Source organism: Panthera onca, chromosome A2 (assembly GCF_046562875.1).
Source record: "Panthera onca isolate mPanOnc1 chromosome A2, mPanOnc1 haplotype 2, whole genome shotgun sequence".
Classification (NCBI taxonomy): domain Eukaryota; kingdom Metazoa; phylum Chordata; class Mammalia; order Carnivora; family Felidae; genus Panthera; species Panthera onca.
In genome coordinates this window covers 87620827-87638530 of record NC_138340.1, presented here as the reverse complement: position 1 = coordinate 87638530, position 17704 = coordinate 87620827, and the positions used below count along the sequence as shown (strand labels likewise).

At 34.5% G+C, this 17704-nt stretch overlaps 1 protein-coding gene across 1 annotated transcript in view; it reads left to right on the top strand.

Moving 5' to 3' along the window:
- Window positions 1–17704, top strand: part of SEMA3E (semaphorin 3E) — a 239004-nt gene that overhangs the window by 173707 nt on the left and 47593 nt on the right. The window contains exon 5 of the mRNA XM_060632356.3: window positions 10989–11082. Within this exon, the coding sequence (XP_060488339.3) occupies window positions 10989–11082 (94 nt within the window). The remainder of the gene's footprint in view (window positions 1–10988; window positions 11083–17704) is intronic.

Sequence of the window (17704 nt, the reverse complement as noted above, 5' to 3'; positions counted from 1 at the left end):
ATACAGATATCTATCTTATCAGGTTGTAGTAACTGTGGAATAAACAAATAAGCAGTGTTCTTATGGGCACTTGGATGGCTCAGTCGATTAAGTGTCTGACTCTTGATTTTGGCTCAGGCCATAATCTCAGTGTTCATGAGATCAAGCCCCATATCAAGCTCCATAGTGAGAGTGCATGGATTCTTGCATGGGATTCTCCCTCTCCTTCTCTCTCCCTACCCCTCCCCAACTCATGTACCTGAGCTCATGTATGCTCGTGCTCTCTCTCTCTCTCTCTCTCTCAAAATAAATAATGAAAATAAAACTTAAAAAATATATATGTCTCATTAGGTTGCAGTAACAATGAAATACACAAATAAGCTATGTTCTTAAAACAATAACTGACATGTAGAGAGTTCCTAATAGAAATCTTCACTAGCTTTAGTTTTTTTGTTTTGTTTTTTGTTTCGCTGAGAAAAACATTTCAGAGTATCACCCCTCCTTCCCTCAGCCTAGACCACTCTACCTCCAGTACTAAAATTAGGTTCCAAGTTCTTGTTCTCATCATAGTTAGTACCTTGTTCTAGGACTTTTCACACTGAAGCACTCATTATAGTAATTATATCCCCCCTCTATACAGCCTGAAAGATGTAGCTCCTGTCCTGTGATGTTTTTTGGAGAATCACTATACATTTAAATACCTATCTTAGAGATTTGTAATAAGCAATACAGGAGAATAGTTAGGTGAAAGTGTTTTGTATTTTAAGTGCTCTGCAGAAGTGAACTGTTATTACTTTTGTAGCACCTTGCACAGTGCTTTGCAGAGTTGTGAAGTGCACATTGAATGAAATATACATTGAAAAGATATCTTAGCGTATGTTAGGTACCGTGTTTATTCTCCATTCCGTTATCACTGATGATGTGATCTTAGTGAAACATGCTTGTTGTCTCTTTTAATTGTATTATATCTCTGTCTCATCTGTATCTACAGGTATGGACCTCCAAAATAATCATTCAAAACAAGAAACATGTTAAGAATATGCTCACATCCCTTTTATGTTTGTGTAATAAGCTGATGTTTGTGGTTTGATAAAGGGAGGGATGAGATGCCAGAAGAAGGGTGGAACATACACCATCACTCTTAAGGTCATGGAATAGGCCTTCCCACTTCAAGTATATGGCAAAGTAGGCCATGGCCCGGGAATCATCAAATCAGAAAGGGTTTTAATATTATCACCTTTGAAAATGATTTTGGAATACTCTTCTCTAACTGTATAAGATTTCTACAGTAGAGAATCAATTCCTCATATGTAGATTTCCTCTTTCCCCAAGAGAAAGCCAGGAATCCCTTAACCTAGACTCTCCTAACCATGGAAGACTTTACCCATTCACTCTATTTTCCAGAATTGCCTTTGATGACACCATTAACTCCAAGAGCTGTATGGGTCCAGCCAGGACTGAGTGACAAATCAGCTGTTAAAGAAAGTGTCCCTTCCCTTGCAGCTGTCCTGCTCTTACTGTGCAGATGGTGAATTTATTTTTTCTTTTACCAGCTTTTCTTTTCTTTCTTCTCCACACAGGACTGTGATCCTTTGTGATCATGTATGACTCAGTCAGCAGTAGGAACACTCATAAGATTGAGGAGTTTTCAAATGTGTCCAAGGGAAAGGGAACAGGGATTCAGAAATCAGGACTTGCTCCAAAGGCTGTCTGTATGCTAAAAAGGGACTATGACTTCCTTCCCATGAAAAGTAGATATTCATAGTTTTATAAAAAGCATCTTTGTCCTCAAAAAAGAATCTTGCTTTTTGCTTCATTGTGTGTGGTCAGAATAACAGTGAGAGTAGTCAAATCCAGAGGTGGACAGGAAAAATGGTGTCGAAAAGAAATCCAGATCTTAAAGCTAACTGGAGTTAAGATGGATCTTTTCTTTTTATGTGTAAATGTCTAAATAATTACCTCCATCCTTCAGTTAAATTTTTTAAAGTATACATGAAGTTTTCTTCATGATTTTTTCTAGCATTCTCTGTTGCATGTTGATAGTAATACTAATGTTGTTTATAATGAGTATTTTAATACTAATATCTCTTAACATTTTACATATTAAAATATATAAATTCTTGCTTATATTGTCAAATATGTAGATTATTATATAAACATATATAAAAATTATCATATATGTACCATGTATTCTAAGAAACAGACTATAATTGCTCATTTATGGTATAGCAATTATTTTATACAGTGTATAGAGAGTATCAGAAGTTAAACCCTGTTTATGCTGAACAAATATTTACTACCACGATTTTTTTCCTACTAAATTTGCCCTAAAATATCTACACAGGATAGAAGTCCCTACTTGCTTAAAAGATAGCTGATTGTACTCACATTCCCTAGAATTCTTGGCATTTTATTAAGCAGCTGAGATTAAGAAATCTAGTAGGTCATGATGCCCATTACCGCAAAACTCTATTTCCTTCAGCCTTTTTATATGTAGACCTGCTTTGAACATTGTATAATTTGTTGATGTAGAGAGATTCCAAGTGAGTGACTTAGTAATTTATTACAGAATGGTGCTTCAGTTTCAGTATGAGTGGTAAATTTAGGAGCAGATTGACTGGGTGGTCCAGGCAAGGATTGGCTAGACATACTGTGATAGATTTTCTATCACATTAAATTTGACTTTTTCCAAAAGCAAACACAGATGATCCTGAGGTAAATGAAACAAATTACAACCAGTAATGTCCTTATTACAAGACTGGCTCTGCTTATTTTTCACGTAATTAAAATACCAAATTTCTTAAGCTCAGAACTAGATATTTAATTGTAATATGACATTTCCTAATGTGGCCTTATATGTCCAGCAAATAGTCAGCATCCAGATCTTTATTTTCTTAGACTTATTTCAGTCTATTGCTGTTATTCTCATTGATAAATTGTGTCATCTTTGTCCAGTAGATACCTCTTCGAGTTGACATCCCTCTTCTAAGCCTTGTGATATAACTCTAATAGTTTTCTTAGCTTCTTCGCTTTGTAGAATAAAAAGATATTCTAAGGCCACTTTGTACATTTATGGCACCAGACTATTTTTTTAAATTTATTTTGTGGTCTTCATTGATATGTATGAGTTCATTATATAATAAGGAAAGAAGAAACCCTTTTTTATTTGAGTGAAATAATGTTTATGGCTTTCCCATTTTAAGATTTTTTCCCCAAAATCATTAAGTTACATTATTTATCCATCTTTCTTTTATGCCTCCTGGATTTTGTGTCTTGTTTTAAAAGGCCTTTCCCACACCACACTGAAGGATACATACCAAATTTTTATGTCTTTTTCTATTCCTTTGTATAATCCTATTATGTTTAAATTGTTGATCAATCTGGAATTTGGCTATAGGGCTATAGGACATGAGGTAGTAATCAAACTTCATTTTTTTCCATATGGCGCTCCAGTTGTCCAAACACCATTTATTGAATAATCCATCATTTATCCACAGTGCTTTGAAATACTATCCATATTAATGTGCATTCTTACACTTAAGGCTTCTCATAAGATAGAATAAGGTTTTAAAGTTAACTGCAAAACATCAGAAAACAAAAATAAAATAATACTGAATGAAATCAGCATTATGCACCATCAGGTTTGATATGAAATCTGGTTGCAAACCCTTGGATATAGTAAGGGCTCAGTTTTCTTCCCATATATAGTTATGTCACGTTCAGATTTTCTGATTCTTTTAGTTTCTTTTATATTAAATTCCTTCCTCTGATTCTCACAACAGTCATAGGAGACAGCAGCATGGAAATATTATTTCTTCTTTTTCACAAGTGTTGAAATTGAGGTTGAATGGGGTTATGGGACTTGAGCCATAGATCAAATCAGAGGCTTTTTTATCTCCATGTTAGATTAGCTCTCTTTGGAAAAACATTTTTTGACTCTTATTTGACTTCTTATTCCTATTCCTATTTTCATTCTCTTCCTTCTTCTTTTTCCTAGTAGTTTATAAGATAACATTAGAGACTTTATTTCTGCCATTGAAATGGTATATTTGCCTAATATGATTCAAGTATTAAAATATAGTTATTAGTTATTGAACTATATTTAATATATTAATAAAAAATTAACTAATATGTTAGTGGTAGTCACCTGTTCATTTTAGCGTTTCTGTTTGTTAAATTTACAATTAGAGAGGATGCTTTGCTTAATTTTATAGGGTTTAAAAGGAGTAGCATGCATCATGTTTCCTAAATTGAATATTGACTGAATGCTTGAGCTGTCATAGGCTTCTTAAATGTTGGCTGAATTACCCATTTGTATACATAATCACAATACATTGGAAATAATGTTACAAGAGATATGTAGCACAGTCTGTGGAAGAAGGTTTGCTTAGAGAAGTCTTGGAGAATATCAGCAAGAAGGCATCTTTCAACAGTATTTCCTCATTAGACAGGGTTTTTGTGTTGTAGAGAAAAGGAAGAATTGAATTCCTTTTTTCCCCAAGGGAAAATGTAATAGAAGAGCTGTGGATATTATCATACCTACAACTTTAAAGAAAGTCAGTCAGCTTGTGATGCTAGAGTTTTGATTGGAGGGTGGGTTTCTGGGGGAGAAAAAACCTAAAATCAACCCGTGAAGATCCTGAACTGCCGTTCTGGAGATGAGACTTTATAACAGTGAGGAGGTACCTAAGAGAGAAACATGGTTGTATTTGAGAGGGTGATAAAGAAGAGGTTGACGCTGTTTTCTAATAAAAGTAGGCTTCAGGACAACATAATCAAAGTTGGAAGAGTATTTATTTCTAGTACTCTTACTCCACCAGGCATACATTTCTGGTAGACAGTGCTAATAGTGTGGAATTTAAGAGACTGTTGGAATAAGATGAGGGTGAGGAGAATGGAATCATGAAGTAACAATTAAAGGAAACACAGAAGGGGGGGAAAGATTATTTTTCTTAAAAATACAGGTTAAATGTTTATTTACAAATTCAGCATAAGAAAAGTGAGTTAGAATTTTACCTTAGATGTATTATATGCCTTTTAAAAATGTTTGGTCGCATTTGCAAGCTATTCCAATAATGTTAAAGGAAACAAAACATTTAAATATGTAATTTAATAACTAAATTACGGTATTTTTTTTCTTTAAATAATTCTTCATATACATATTCAAACCTTGATTATGCATGAATTACCTCGTAACAGACACTCAGCCATGCCCGCAGCACATCTGTAATGCCTTCTCCATCTACAGTGGTAGGTAGGGTAGATAATATTGTAGAATGAATATGGCACTAGAAGTTAGAAGATACTCTTCTAGATTTGCAAAGCACCACCCTGCCTCTGATTTCTCATCTATAAAAGGAAAATAATATTTGTGAACAATATTATTGACCCTTTTGTACTTCATAGATTTATTTTGAGGGTGAAACAAAATAATGTATGCAAAAATGGTTCCTAAATTTTAAAGCACTATACAAATATGACATTATTTTTTTAGAGATAAAAATGTAAAAAAAAAAAAAATTAAAATGCAAAGCTGTTAGCCATGGTGTCAAAACATTTACTTAAATTTTCAGTCCCTTTTCATATTTTTTCTGCTAGTTTATTGAGCCTTTGGGAAATGTTTCCAATATACTTTAATACATGTTTTTATTGATTGGCAGAAGAAAGGAAAAAATTATATAGTCATATTTAAAGTTAATTTGATGCAGATTATTAGATAGCCATTATGTAAAGAATTAAAGTACATGATATGGTTATTCTAGACATTTACACATCAAAACTGCATCTTTTATTTTTCATTGTTGATGAGTACATGTATGTGTGCCTTGTGTATTTTACTACTTTTTCTCTAACCATTAGAAATAGTTAATAAATAGGGAATTATTTGATTTGTTTTAGAGTATTTATAATGTTCTTTTTTTCTCTACATCTTTCAGAATATACTATTGACACTAAGGGCACAAATAGTTCATCAAGCTGACTTATTAATGGGAAAATCATTTCATTTAATGGGCATGCCATTTAACACGTGATATGTGCAGTAACTCACATATTGAAAATAGCTTACAGCAGGCTTGCTGGATCCTGAGCGCTCCCCTCAAGGCCTAAAGGGAAAAACTGTCCTGGAAAGACTTACCGTTTATTCTTTAAATGTTTTTTGAATAGCATGTGCATCTGCTCACGCATTTGCAAACTATAGGCCCTGCTTTCTCTCGAGCACAAGAGAACCCATTGAAAAACTTCCTGCCACACTGAAACAAAACGTGTAGCTCACACTTCTAATGCTTGTGATGTCTTGTAAATTTAAGCCACATTACTCACGTAGAAATTCCAGCTGTTAAAACACAGATAATGGAAAGCCAGTGGAAGCACTGGCCAACATTCTCAATAAGGTTAAACACCAACGTTACGTATTCCTTGAACCATAAGCGCAGTTGCTTTGGGGTCATTGACAGTGTCACCGTGCCTCAAGTTTTCTGGTTGGTTTGGTTGCTGAATTCCACTTCTTGGAAGAAAATGGTATTACTCACTTTTTAGTATTTTATTGGATTGTGCACTAAATTAAACACTGCATTTACGATTATAGTGAACCCTCAAGATAATGGGAGAAACTACTTAATTTGAAGTCAGCTTGATCTGTGCAGAACAAAGCTACAGAAGTTTGGAATTTGCCTGCATTGTGTTACAACATCAGCATTATCCAGTCTAGGATAATTTTTTTTCTTTTTACCTCTTCTCAACAATTTCAACATCTCTGTTGTATGAAATTGCAAAAATAATATATTGAGTCCTGAGGAACTAAGATGAATTGAACCAATGTATCGTTCTGTCATATGTGGCTTAACAAGGTAAAGAAAGCCTCCGCTCTAAAAGCATGAAACAAAATATCAGGTAAATTATTAAAAACTACTGTCAAGTGAGTTATTTGATAAGAATTCAGAACTCAGTCTTTACTCCCAGCTCAGTGTTGCAGTTTCATGACCACACACCGCAGTATCAAAAGATACTCAGTAAAAAATAAAAATAAAAATAAATCAGTCATGTGGGACAGGGAAGCCTTAACTAAAAAATGATTATAACTTCATGTCACACCTCCATATTACTTCAAATTACATATTGTCATTAATAAGGTCATGGTGGAGAGGGTGCCTGAGTGGCTCCAGTAGGTTAAGGGTCTGAGTTCAGCTCGGGTCACGATCTCACATTTCTTGAGTTCAAAGCCCACATTGGGCTCTCTGCTGTCAGCACAGAGCCCGCTTTTGATCCTCTGTCTCCCCTCCACCCTGTCCCTGCTCTACTCATGCTCATTCTCTCTCTCTTTCTCAAAAATAAACCAACATTATAAAAAAATAATAATAGGGTCATTGGGAATAAAACAAATACCATTATTCTTAAGTATTTGATTTTATTTTTAATAAATGCAATGGAATATTCAATTATGTTATATTTATCCTAACCCTTAATACATTAGTACTGGCAAGAATTCATCATAAATCATAAAGGTATATATGTAAGTGTATTATCTTCATTAAATAGTAGCTGGGGAAATAAAGAATATATCTTTTCTTTAGTTTTTTGAACAATGTAATAGTTTTACTAAACCAATAGCAATCAAAATACGGTGAAAAAATAGGACCATGATGTTTCTATATGAGTAGCCCTCAGAAACCATATACAATATAGGACAGCATAATAACTTGTACATATTATCTAGTTTTGAATCAATATACCTATATACAGCAGTTCTGTGAGTTCTTTTAGATATAAAAGAAAATAAGCATGGGCAAAAAAATGTTTCTAGAAAAGTGGTATTTTTTCAAACATCATGAACAGTTGTGCATTTATTTGATACAGAGGATTGGAGATTAACATCACATGAGCAATTTCCTCAAGAAAACCCTGCAAACCAGTAGGAAGGAGAGTTAAATACATAGACAATTATAATACAGAAAAATACATGGTATAAAAGAGGGATTCATATGATGCTTGCAAGGACACAAAAAGGAAAAGGAAGAGATTCGACAGCAGGCAAAGAGATCAGATCAGGATTCCCAGGGGTCATAAAGTCTGTGCTGAATTTTTAATATTATATGGGCATTATTACCCAGAACACATTGAGGAACGTGGGAAAGAGATATTCAGAAACCTGCCAGTAGTTCAGAATGGCAGGTACCCACACTGTGAGAGCAGTTACAGAACCTTCAAGTGTTCAAAACAACTCTTCATTCACTTGCTACAAATATTATAGTCTTCAAAATGCACATTTCAGTAGTTCTAAAATTTAAGAAGTATCGTACTCTACAATCCAATTTGTCATTGTCTTTTAGTTTTACATTATTTGACTCCTGGAGTATTGTTAACCAAGTGCTATGTATGGAAGAAATGACTATGTCCTCTAAAGATTTGGACCTTCCTTCTCTCTGTACATAAAGATAATGGTGCTTGTCTAAAGCAAAGGTCTTCCAGGAGTATATCGTTTTTTTTTTTTTTTTCTTTTTATTCACTAGTGGGCTAAACAATTAGAAACTAAAGAGTACATGCATTTTTAAAATTAAAATGATACATCTGTCCCTTAAACTATTCAAAAATATGCATTTTTAATAGTGATGTAAAAGCAGGCAAAAAAGTTTTAATTTAACTTATTTTACAATGACTATACGTTAAGATAGTCTTAGCCATTAATCATAAAATGAGATACATATTTGAAATCTTCTGCATAAAAGAGGAAGCGATCTGTCAAGGTACATCCAAGTTTGGACATAAGGCATACAAATATTTGAATGTCCGGCACTCATTTGTTCTCAGGTTTAAATTTGAGGTTTTGTAAAAGAGTATGTCCTTTTACAGACTCACATCGAACGAAAAATTCCACATGAGCCTGGGTTCCACTTAGTTGTTTGCCAAATGTTAGAGTGGTAGGCATCTTTTTGAATGTAGGTTTCTGTCAATTCAGTCTACTTCTCTTCAAAGCTGAAAACACTGATATGCCAGGTAATTGATACCTCAGACATGTGCTGAAATTCAGCAGTCAGCAACAGCCTCAGGAACCTAGTCATGATTTATACTTAAGAAACCTGTGATCTCTCTAAGAAACTGTGACTTCATCCCCATCACCTGACTACCCTTCTTTGAAGTTTGAGATTCTCTCAAAGTTAGAATTCTTCGTTTGCATTTTCTATGTTTCATCTACTTGACAGTTTAAACTTAATATATTGTGCTGACTTGAATAAATAAGCAACATATTTGTTTTTCTCTTCAATTTTAGTGCTGAAGGTATCTAATTTTATCCATTAGGTAAATCACCTTTACCTGTCATTAGTGATAAAAAGTTGAGTTTCAGAATTTTGAAGTTATAGAAAGTCTTGATTTAAGAAAGCACTTCAGTCTCTTTACTGGTTTTCTATAACCAAATATTGGGACTTTTGACTGTGTTAGAAAAAATGTAAAATGTATGTCCTACCTACTTTTCTCAAATAATCCACAAAGTGGCAGTGTGACTAAAGGTCAGACGAGTGTTACATTCACACACTTGATCTCTTTCTCCTTCATATAGTGCTGTGGGTCAGTTTTGCAAATAGATGAAAACCGTTCAGCACAGCTGTTAGGTGGGAGGACCAAGAATTCGGTCTCATTTTAACAAACTTTTTTTTTTCTCGTGTCATTGCAAATTGTTCACCTCTGAGGAGCAAAAACAAAAATGTCTCCAATTATTTATTGGTATTCTTGCTCTCTGCTGATTTGTGTGAAAGGTAGGAGTAGGGAAAAAAACTGGACTTAAAAAAATTTTATGGCTTTTAGCCACCTCTGGGTCAGGAGCGTACATTTGCTCTATAGGCTGTCAATTCCCACAGGCCAATTCCAAGGATAAGACTGGAAGGTTATAGAAGTCAGGTGAACTCTGCATTTACTGGAAAGGTTTTAGAACAACAGGATCAGAATGGTGATATTAGAAAATCAGAGACAGAAAGAAAAATGTGTCAAATAACAATGCAAGAGAAGGACAGAACAGGTAAATGGAGTAAGGAGTGTGGCTAAGAAAGTCAAAATCAAGCTTGAAAAAAGTGCTGGCAACTCTCAAAGGTTATTCAGGACATTAGGATTATTTTTAGGTTCATAGTTTACAGATGCACAGGGCTATTCATAGATACCTATGGGCAGTATCAACAATATTCTATTGCAAAGTAGTGGGTTTTTTTTCCTACAAAATTTTACATATGGATTCCTATTGTCACTTTCCCAAAGTACTTTTTTTTACCCAAAACATTTATAACACACTTAATAATAATTATAAAAATGTGCTAATGAGAGTTTTGAGTTCTGCGAATATTCAGAGAACTTTTCTGTGGTTATGGGCTTGCAATAGGAACCAATGTAGTAGTGGTTCTTCACGGAAATACTTATTTTCTAGTTTCATTTACGTGACATGAGTCTGACATATTGCTCTTAATGTGACATTTATTTATGCGTCTGTATTCCAGTAATTATTTATGCAGCCATCTTTCTCTAAATTATTAAAGTTAAGCGTCTATACAAAGAATATGTGATGAAGAATGAAAATGGAAATAAATAATCAAAATTGATAGAAAATTTCATCTTTTTCTTTTACGGATGCTTCAAAAAAAAATCACTAGTGGCCTTTCTGGAAATCACTAGTGGCCTTTCCCTTTTAGTAACCTTTCTTCTGCAAGTTTTCATTTCTTTGGAGTATTTAACTGACACATCTCAAAGTAATTAATACTCTCCGCTCAAGTGATAAAAACTGCCAATAACTTCTTTCATTTCATCACCTGGTACCTACTAGGAAGGAGGGAGAGAATCCACGTGGGCCTGAAAACCCATCTATTTATTTACAAAACCGAGTTTGCTCCTAAATAACTTGATGTTACTCTCTGGTGCCCTGTTTACGATAGCAGTTCTGTACAAGGTCAAGATGTTTATGTTTTCTCCGAGCAGTTAGATTGTTATTAAAGTTGGCAAATACATAATGGCTTGTCTGGTTTTCTTTGTAGGATCCTCTGTTTCATCTGGAACCACACAGGTCGGAAAGAGGAAGGGGCAGGTGCCCTTTTGATCCCAGCTCATCCTTCATCTCTACCTTAATCGGTAACTATTGTCGCCACAATCAGTTGGTCATCATATTGATTTTGAAACGTCAGTCCGATTCTTTTAGCATTTCTTAGTATGTGTTGCCTTGTCATATTTATTGGTTCTAAGAACGAGAATGTTAAATTTCAAACCATGCTAAATTGAGCCAATTTAACTCTAAAATAAGTGCAGCTGCTATAAAGTATGCGTGTCTCATTCTGAAAACACAAATTTCTACTTAATACCTGATACAAAACACCTTGCAGTGTGCCATTTATTGTTCAAAAAATGCAGTTATAGGAACACTTTATAAAAACATCGCCAGCTAGAGAAACTGAACTGTTTTAACATAGGTTAGTTAGTTATATTTTACTCTCTGATTTCCGGGGAGCTTAGATTCTCTTCTTGGTGTCTTTCTCTGTATCAGTAGAAAGTCATCTCAATTGAGAATTAATGTTATTTATCTAAACTCCTGTTAATCTAGAATATAAACTACAGAGGTTGACCAGTTTAAACTTGTACTAAATGTCCATATTGAAATAATAGAAAAAGCTGGCATGTCTGATCTAGATTTCCATTTGATTCCATTTAATTAGATGAGGTACCTGAATACCTCATTTAAGAGACAGTGAAATTTTTCTTTTTTTCTTTTTCTCTTTGTCTCTTTCTTCTTTTTCTGTTTCTCTTATATTCTTGGGGTTTAAAAATGGCATACTTGTTGGGTGCCTGGGTGGCTCAGTCAGTTAAGCGTCCGGCTTCAGCTCAGGTCATGATCTCACGGTTTGTGGGTTAGAGCCCCGTGTTGGGCCCTGTGCTGACAGTTCAAAGCCTGGAGCCTGTGTCAGATTCTTTGTCTCCCTCTCTCTCTGCCCTCCCCCACTCATGCTGTCTCTCTCTCTGTCTCAAAAATAAACATTAAAAAAAAATTTTAAATAGCCCACTTGTCAAAGTACTCCAGCACTGTGAAGATACAATGGAGGAGTTTCCGAGTGTAAAATTGAAGAAAGCTATCCCTGACATTTAACTGGGTGCCATTAGAAATCTGTTCTTTTTTTCCCCACAGTGTTGTGAGGTTCTGTTATAGGTATGGCACAGACGTACAAATTTCTATTATTACACGTGCACTGCTTAGAGTTGTATGCTGTTATTAGGTCATCCTGTTTGCAGAAAATGGGAAAGTGTAAAATAACATGTAGGGACATCAGATTCAAACTAAAGGGTTAACACTTAAAACTCCCCACTGAGGAATAATGAAAATACCATATAATTGATTTTGTGTTGATAAAGATATTCCTGTGTATTCTAAGAACTTTATAGTCCCTGAACTTATTCCAGACAGTTGATTTTGATGGGCCTTGGATCCCAATCCCACTCTCTGTGCTTCCCCAGCCCAGTCACGGTACTTAAGTCCAAGCAAGCAGAGCTTTGTTGATACATACAGTTGACCCTTGAACAACATAGGTTTGAACTTAATAGGTCCAGGTGTATGCAGATTTTTTAAAAATAAATACAGTGCAGTTCTGAGATGAGATTTCACATAGTAATGAAGTTCTTCAGAAGGTTGAATAAAGATATGTAATATTCTTAAAGAATAGAAAATTTTAAAGAAAAATAGTATTTTAAGGTAGCTGTGTTCCTCTGCTAACCTATTTGTGTGTGTGTGTGTGTGTGTGTGTGTATGAAAAAGATATGAGGAAAGGAGAATTTAAATATGAAAATAAGATTGCTAAGTAAGTTTAAACTTTAGTAGGAATCAAAATTTGGGGGATGATACTTTTGATGAATGCCAGATCCATAAATGTTAGAAATGGCAGCGTATGAATTAAAATACATGTATTTGTTAAACAGTTTTTGTTTCTAATGCTTTCAGTGCTTTGTGGGGGGCAAGTTCATAGATTGAAAATTGGAATATGTTTGGAATAGATTTTCTTATTCCTTTTTCTGTACATCTTGCACAGAATGGGACTTCTATAAATATTCACTGAATAGAGTCAATATCCTTCAACAAACAAACCAAAAACAAATTTTGGAATATTCATAAGAATTTTATTAATGATATTGAAAGTTGAAAATTACAGAGTGAACACTACATCTGTAGAGAAATCCCAAGAAGGTTAGAACTCCATTTATTTTTAACATTTCATTTAAAAGGTTGAAACACTTTATTCAGTCACCCTGCCACTCACCACTAAGCCTCCCTGGAGCTTATTTATGCATGAAACCAGGAACTTAAAACTGAATTTTTTAAGAGGGGAAATATTACTGGAGGGACATTTCCAAGTGAGTTTCATTGAACTTCCAAATCAAATTACACTGTGCCGAAATGTGAAGTGCTTGCCATCTGGGTGGCTGTTTCGCTTATTCAGAAGAGAAATCAAATCCTAAGAGCCCTCCAAACCAAACACAAAAGTTAGAGGAATAATCCCTCCAAAGAGAAGAAATAAAAATATAATTCTTGACATTTATCCACTAGCTTTCATCCCCAAGTACCTCTGAAAGATCACTCACTCACTGTAGATATGAAGCAGCCACTGAGATAGAAACCTGATAACCTGTGTGAGCCAGCAACTCTAAAAGAGAGGAAGTAGAAGTAATTCACCCAATTGAAAACACAGCAAGAATTTGAGCTGGAAAAACGGAGCTACCTGAGTTGGAGTTTGGCAAGCTTGATGTAACTTACTGACAGGGAAAGAATGCGTTAATGTGGTATTTTATGGCCACACGTGTTCTCTGTTGATGGGTTAGGACAAGACTTCAGCAAAATGATGACCATCTTTAGGCCATGATACTTCTTCATTTCCTTGTTAATTATAGGTCACGCTACCTGTTTAGTGCCTGCTCACCTTAAGATGTGCTGTCATGATAAGGAATTCAAATTTGTAACAATACTCATAAAACTAACAAGGCCCCCAAAGGGAAAAAAATAAATGTGCTGGCAAATCTAAGAACGTCTTTAATTTCTCAACTTTATATACAGTTTTCATTTCAGTCACTTAAATTCAGTTAGCTGAAGATCACATAAAGTAAAATCTTATGGAAAAACTAAAGAAAAGAGTATTTGCTAGGTAAAAGATAAGTTGATGACCATGTTTTATAATCTGATGTAGAAATGAAATGCTGTATCGTGCAGTGATTCCATGTGAAACAGGTTTTTAGGAGTAAAGCAAGCTATGTTCTCTATGTTTAGAAATAATTTGATATCAAATCTTATATTAATTAGGTTGCTCTTCAAATGCCACTTGGTATTAATATGTTATCTTGGTAGCATATAAATTCATATTGCAGGTGCAAAATTTCTACATGTTTAGCCACATTTCCCGCCCCCCCCCACTGTGATTAGTAATATTGTATTTTAAATGGTCTTAAGTAACTGTGTGAAGAATATAAGACATCACACCCTGATTTTAAAAACACTTTATTGAAACAATGAATTATTTAGTAAAATAAATTGCTACATTACTTGCCTCTACCTTTCATCCAAAGATACTTAGTACTTACCTTGCTACCAAATAAAAAGTCAAGGTTCTTGGGGCACCTGGGTGGCTCATTCGGTTAAGCGTCCGACTTTTGACTTCAGCTCAGGTCATGATCTTACGTTTCGTGGGTTCAATCCCCACATCAAGCTCTGCTCTCACAGTGTGGAGCCTGCTTGGGAATCTCTCTCTCTCCCTCTCTCTCTGCCCCTCCCCTGCTCTCTTTGTCTCTCTCTCAAAATAAATAACCCAAAAAATGCAAGAAATCTTTTCTTTATGTCATATATCATTTTGGCCCAGAAGGAAAATATTGGCTGACTCTTTTTCATCACCTGTGTTGGGTGTAATGTTGCAATACTCTTAATAAGTTGATAACACCTTCAGCAACTGCAGGATTTTCCTTATATTTTGCCTTCTCAGTTCTGTTGCCATTTTTTTAACATTTCATTCTGACTCAGATTTGTATCACTAGTCCCAGGTGCCATTTAATATTTACCATACCTGATGCGACTAAAGTATGCTAACATGCATGTTACTAGCATTTGGAGGGTATCATTCTAATTTGTCGTGTACTTTTTCTTTGCTTTCAAAGTGTTCGCTTTGTTGTTAGGATATTTTTAGAATATTTCTGAAGTTAAAGACTGACTAAATTTTATTTCAACAAATAACCATGAATAAGATATTTTACTCACTGAAATTTTCTTTCTATGCTTTTTTTTTTTTTTTGGTCCTATATTACCTTTTTCAGCAAATAAATTTAAAAAGTTTATAGCCACTGAAATTTTCTTCCTGCACTTTTATTCATAATAATGAGATCTTTGTGAATATATTTCCTCATTGTATATTCTGTGAATTGGAGGTCAGTGCTGATTGAATGAAAGGAGGTTGGAATATATGCATGGAGAAATTTAAGTGATTATTTCAAGCTCTTAATAGCATGAAAAAATTTTTTAAATAAATGTTCCTTTTAAATTAATTGTATTCAGGACAGAGTTATGAATGAATGGTTCTGGCACAAAATATGACTTCATAAATATTAGAAAAATAAATGAAACCATCTAAATGAAGGTAAAATGTATGTCTTTAAAATTTCATCCTCTATAAACATAGCAAGTGAAGTGTATTGGCTTATTTCTTGAAGGCATTCCATTTATATAGCATCTGTCCCTAAAGAATATAATTTTTTTAAATTTTTTTAAATGTTTATTTTTTTGAGAGAGAGAGAGACAGAGACAGAGCATGAGCAGGAGAGGAGCAGAGAGAGAGGGAGACACAGAATCTGAAACAGGCTCCAGGCTCTGAGCTGTCAGCACAGAGCCCAATGCGAGGCTTGAACTCACAAACCATGAGATTGTGACCTAAGCCGAAGCTGAACGCTCAACCAACTGAGCCACCCAGGCACCTCAAGAATTTCTATAATTTCTTATCCAAGTCTGTTGCTCTCTCACATTTGGCAAAATGCCAATTATCCACTTGCTTACTGTTGCTTCTGGCTGTAACAATGAGTTTCTAAGGGGCTCTTTGAATATTTTGTTTATGGATTCCTCAAAACAAACAAACAAAAAAATCATAAGGATAGAAGAAAAAAAAAAGTCCCAACAACTGTAACTTATAGGGGGATACTTTCTGCCTGATTTCTTTTAGTATCCTAAGCAGAGAGTGAGTGGGACCGGGGTTGTGGATGTTGGAACATACAGATCATTCGTATCCTTCCTCTCCCCTCAAGTGCATTTGGTTTCTGTTTGCCATGATGCCTGTTTTAGTCATTCTGCAAAATGATGCATCTGATATCAGAATGATTTCCTAAAAGAATTATAGAATTGAGTTATAAAATGAGGCAGTTAAATCAGTCTTCAGGCATGTGCTATCCATAAGGCAAATATAAAATATACTTTACATTATTTAGATGTGTAGACATTTCCAGCATAAATAGGAGAAATGCTTGAGTAAATCTTAAGAAGATAAACTGTATTTTTTCTTACCAAATAATTAAAATCTGTATTTCAAACATGGTGAATAAAATCTTGAATCAATTAGTAAGTATACAGCCCATGAGCAAAGCTGTTGATAACTTTCATAAAATACTAAGGCAATGCAATATGTTTAACTGAAACTTCAATTAGAGTTAGTATTGTAAAAAAAGGAATTAGGTACAAAACTATTTCAATGATGCATTGTAACTTGGAATTATTTACAGTGGATTTACTTTGTATCCTGCGAAGAGTCAAATGATTGTCTTATTTTCTTTCATATAAGCAATTTAGTGTAGACACAGTTTTGGGGGCTGAAACTATAAGGGACAAATACTGGAAGAAAATAGAGTCCTGTGTTCATGAATTAAAATGATTAAATATAGCTTTTTAAGGAATAGAAATTCAAGGAACTCTGTTTTTCATATAAATGCCTAATCATTTTTTTTTCCTGAAAATTTGTGAGAAATCAGGATCTTGTCCTCAGTGTTCTTATTGTATTTTCATAGCTTAATTTAAACACCTAAAATAATTTTTAAATATGCTCACTTATTAATTCATTATGCTCTTCACTGATTCAACAAATGCTGATTGAGCATTTCCTGTATTCCAGATGCTGTGCAAGAGAATATACAAGACATATCAAGAAGCCTACATCTAGTGAGACATAATGCCAAACATATAAGCAGTTAAAATACAGTAGGATGAGCAGTATGATAGAAATAGGCACCAGGGCTGTGGTGGTACTAGGAATCACTCAACTAACAAAGGTTTAGCCAAGGAAGGCTTCATGGAGGGAATGGGCAGTTGCTGGGTATGGGAGGTAAAACAGGAAAGGAGATGCAGAGTTCCAGGCAAAACATTCCCAGGCAGAGAGAACATAAAAGCTTGGCAGGCTCAAGAAATTACATGTTGGTCTCTGATTTTACAGGTAACCAAGACCATGAGCTATTGAACAGTTTGGCCACAGCCAAACAGCAGATTTCGAGCTGGAGACTTGGTATGACAGATTTCCAGTGCAGACAGAACTATTGTTGTATCTGTACAAAGAGAGTACATTGAGCATGACAATAATAAGTTTCATTCACCTGTCAAAATACCCTGCAGATGTTCTGTTGTCTAATTATAACCACACATGACCATCTAAAATTAACATAACATCAGTTTCCAATATAAGTCAGTGCTATAACAAATGAA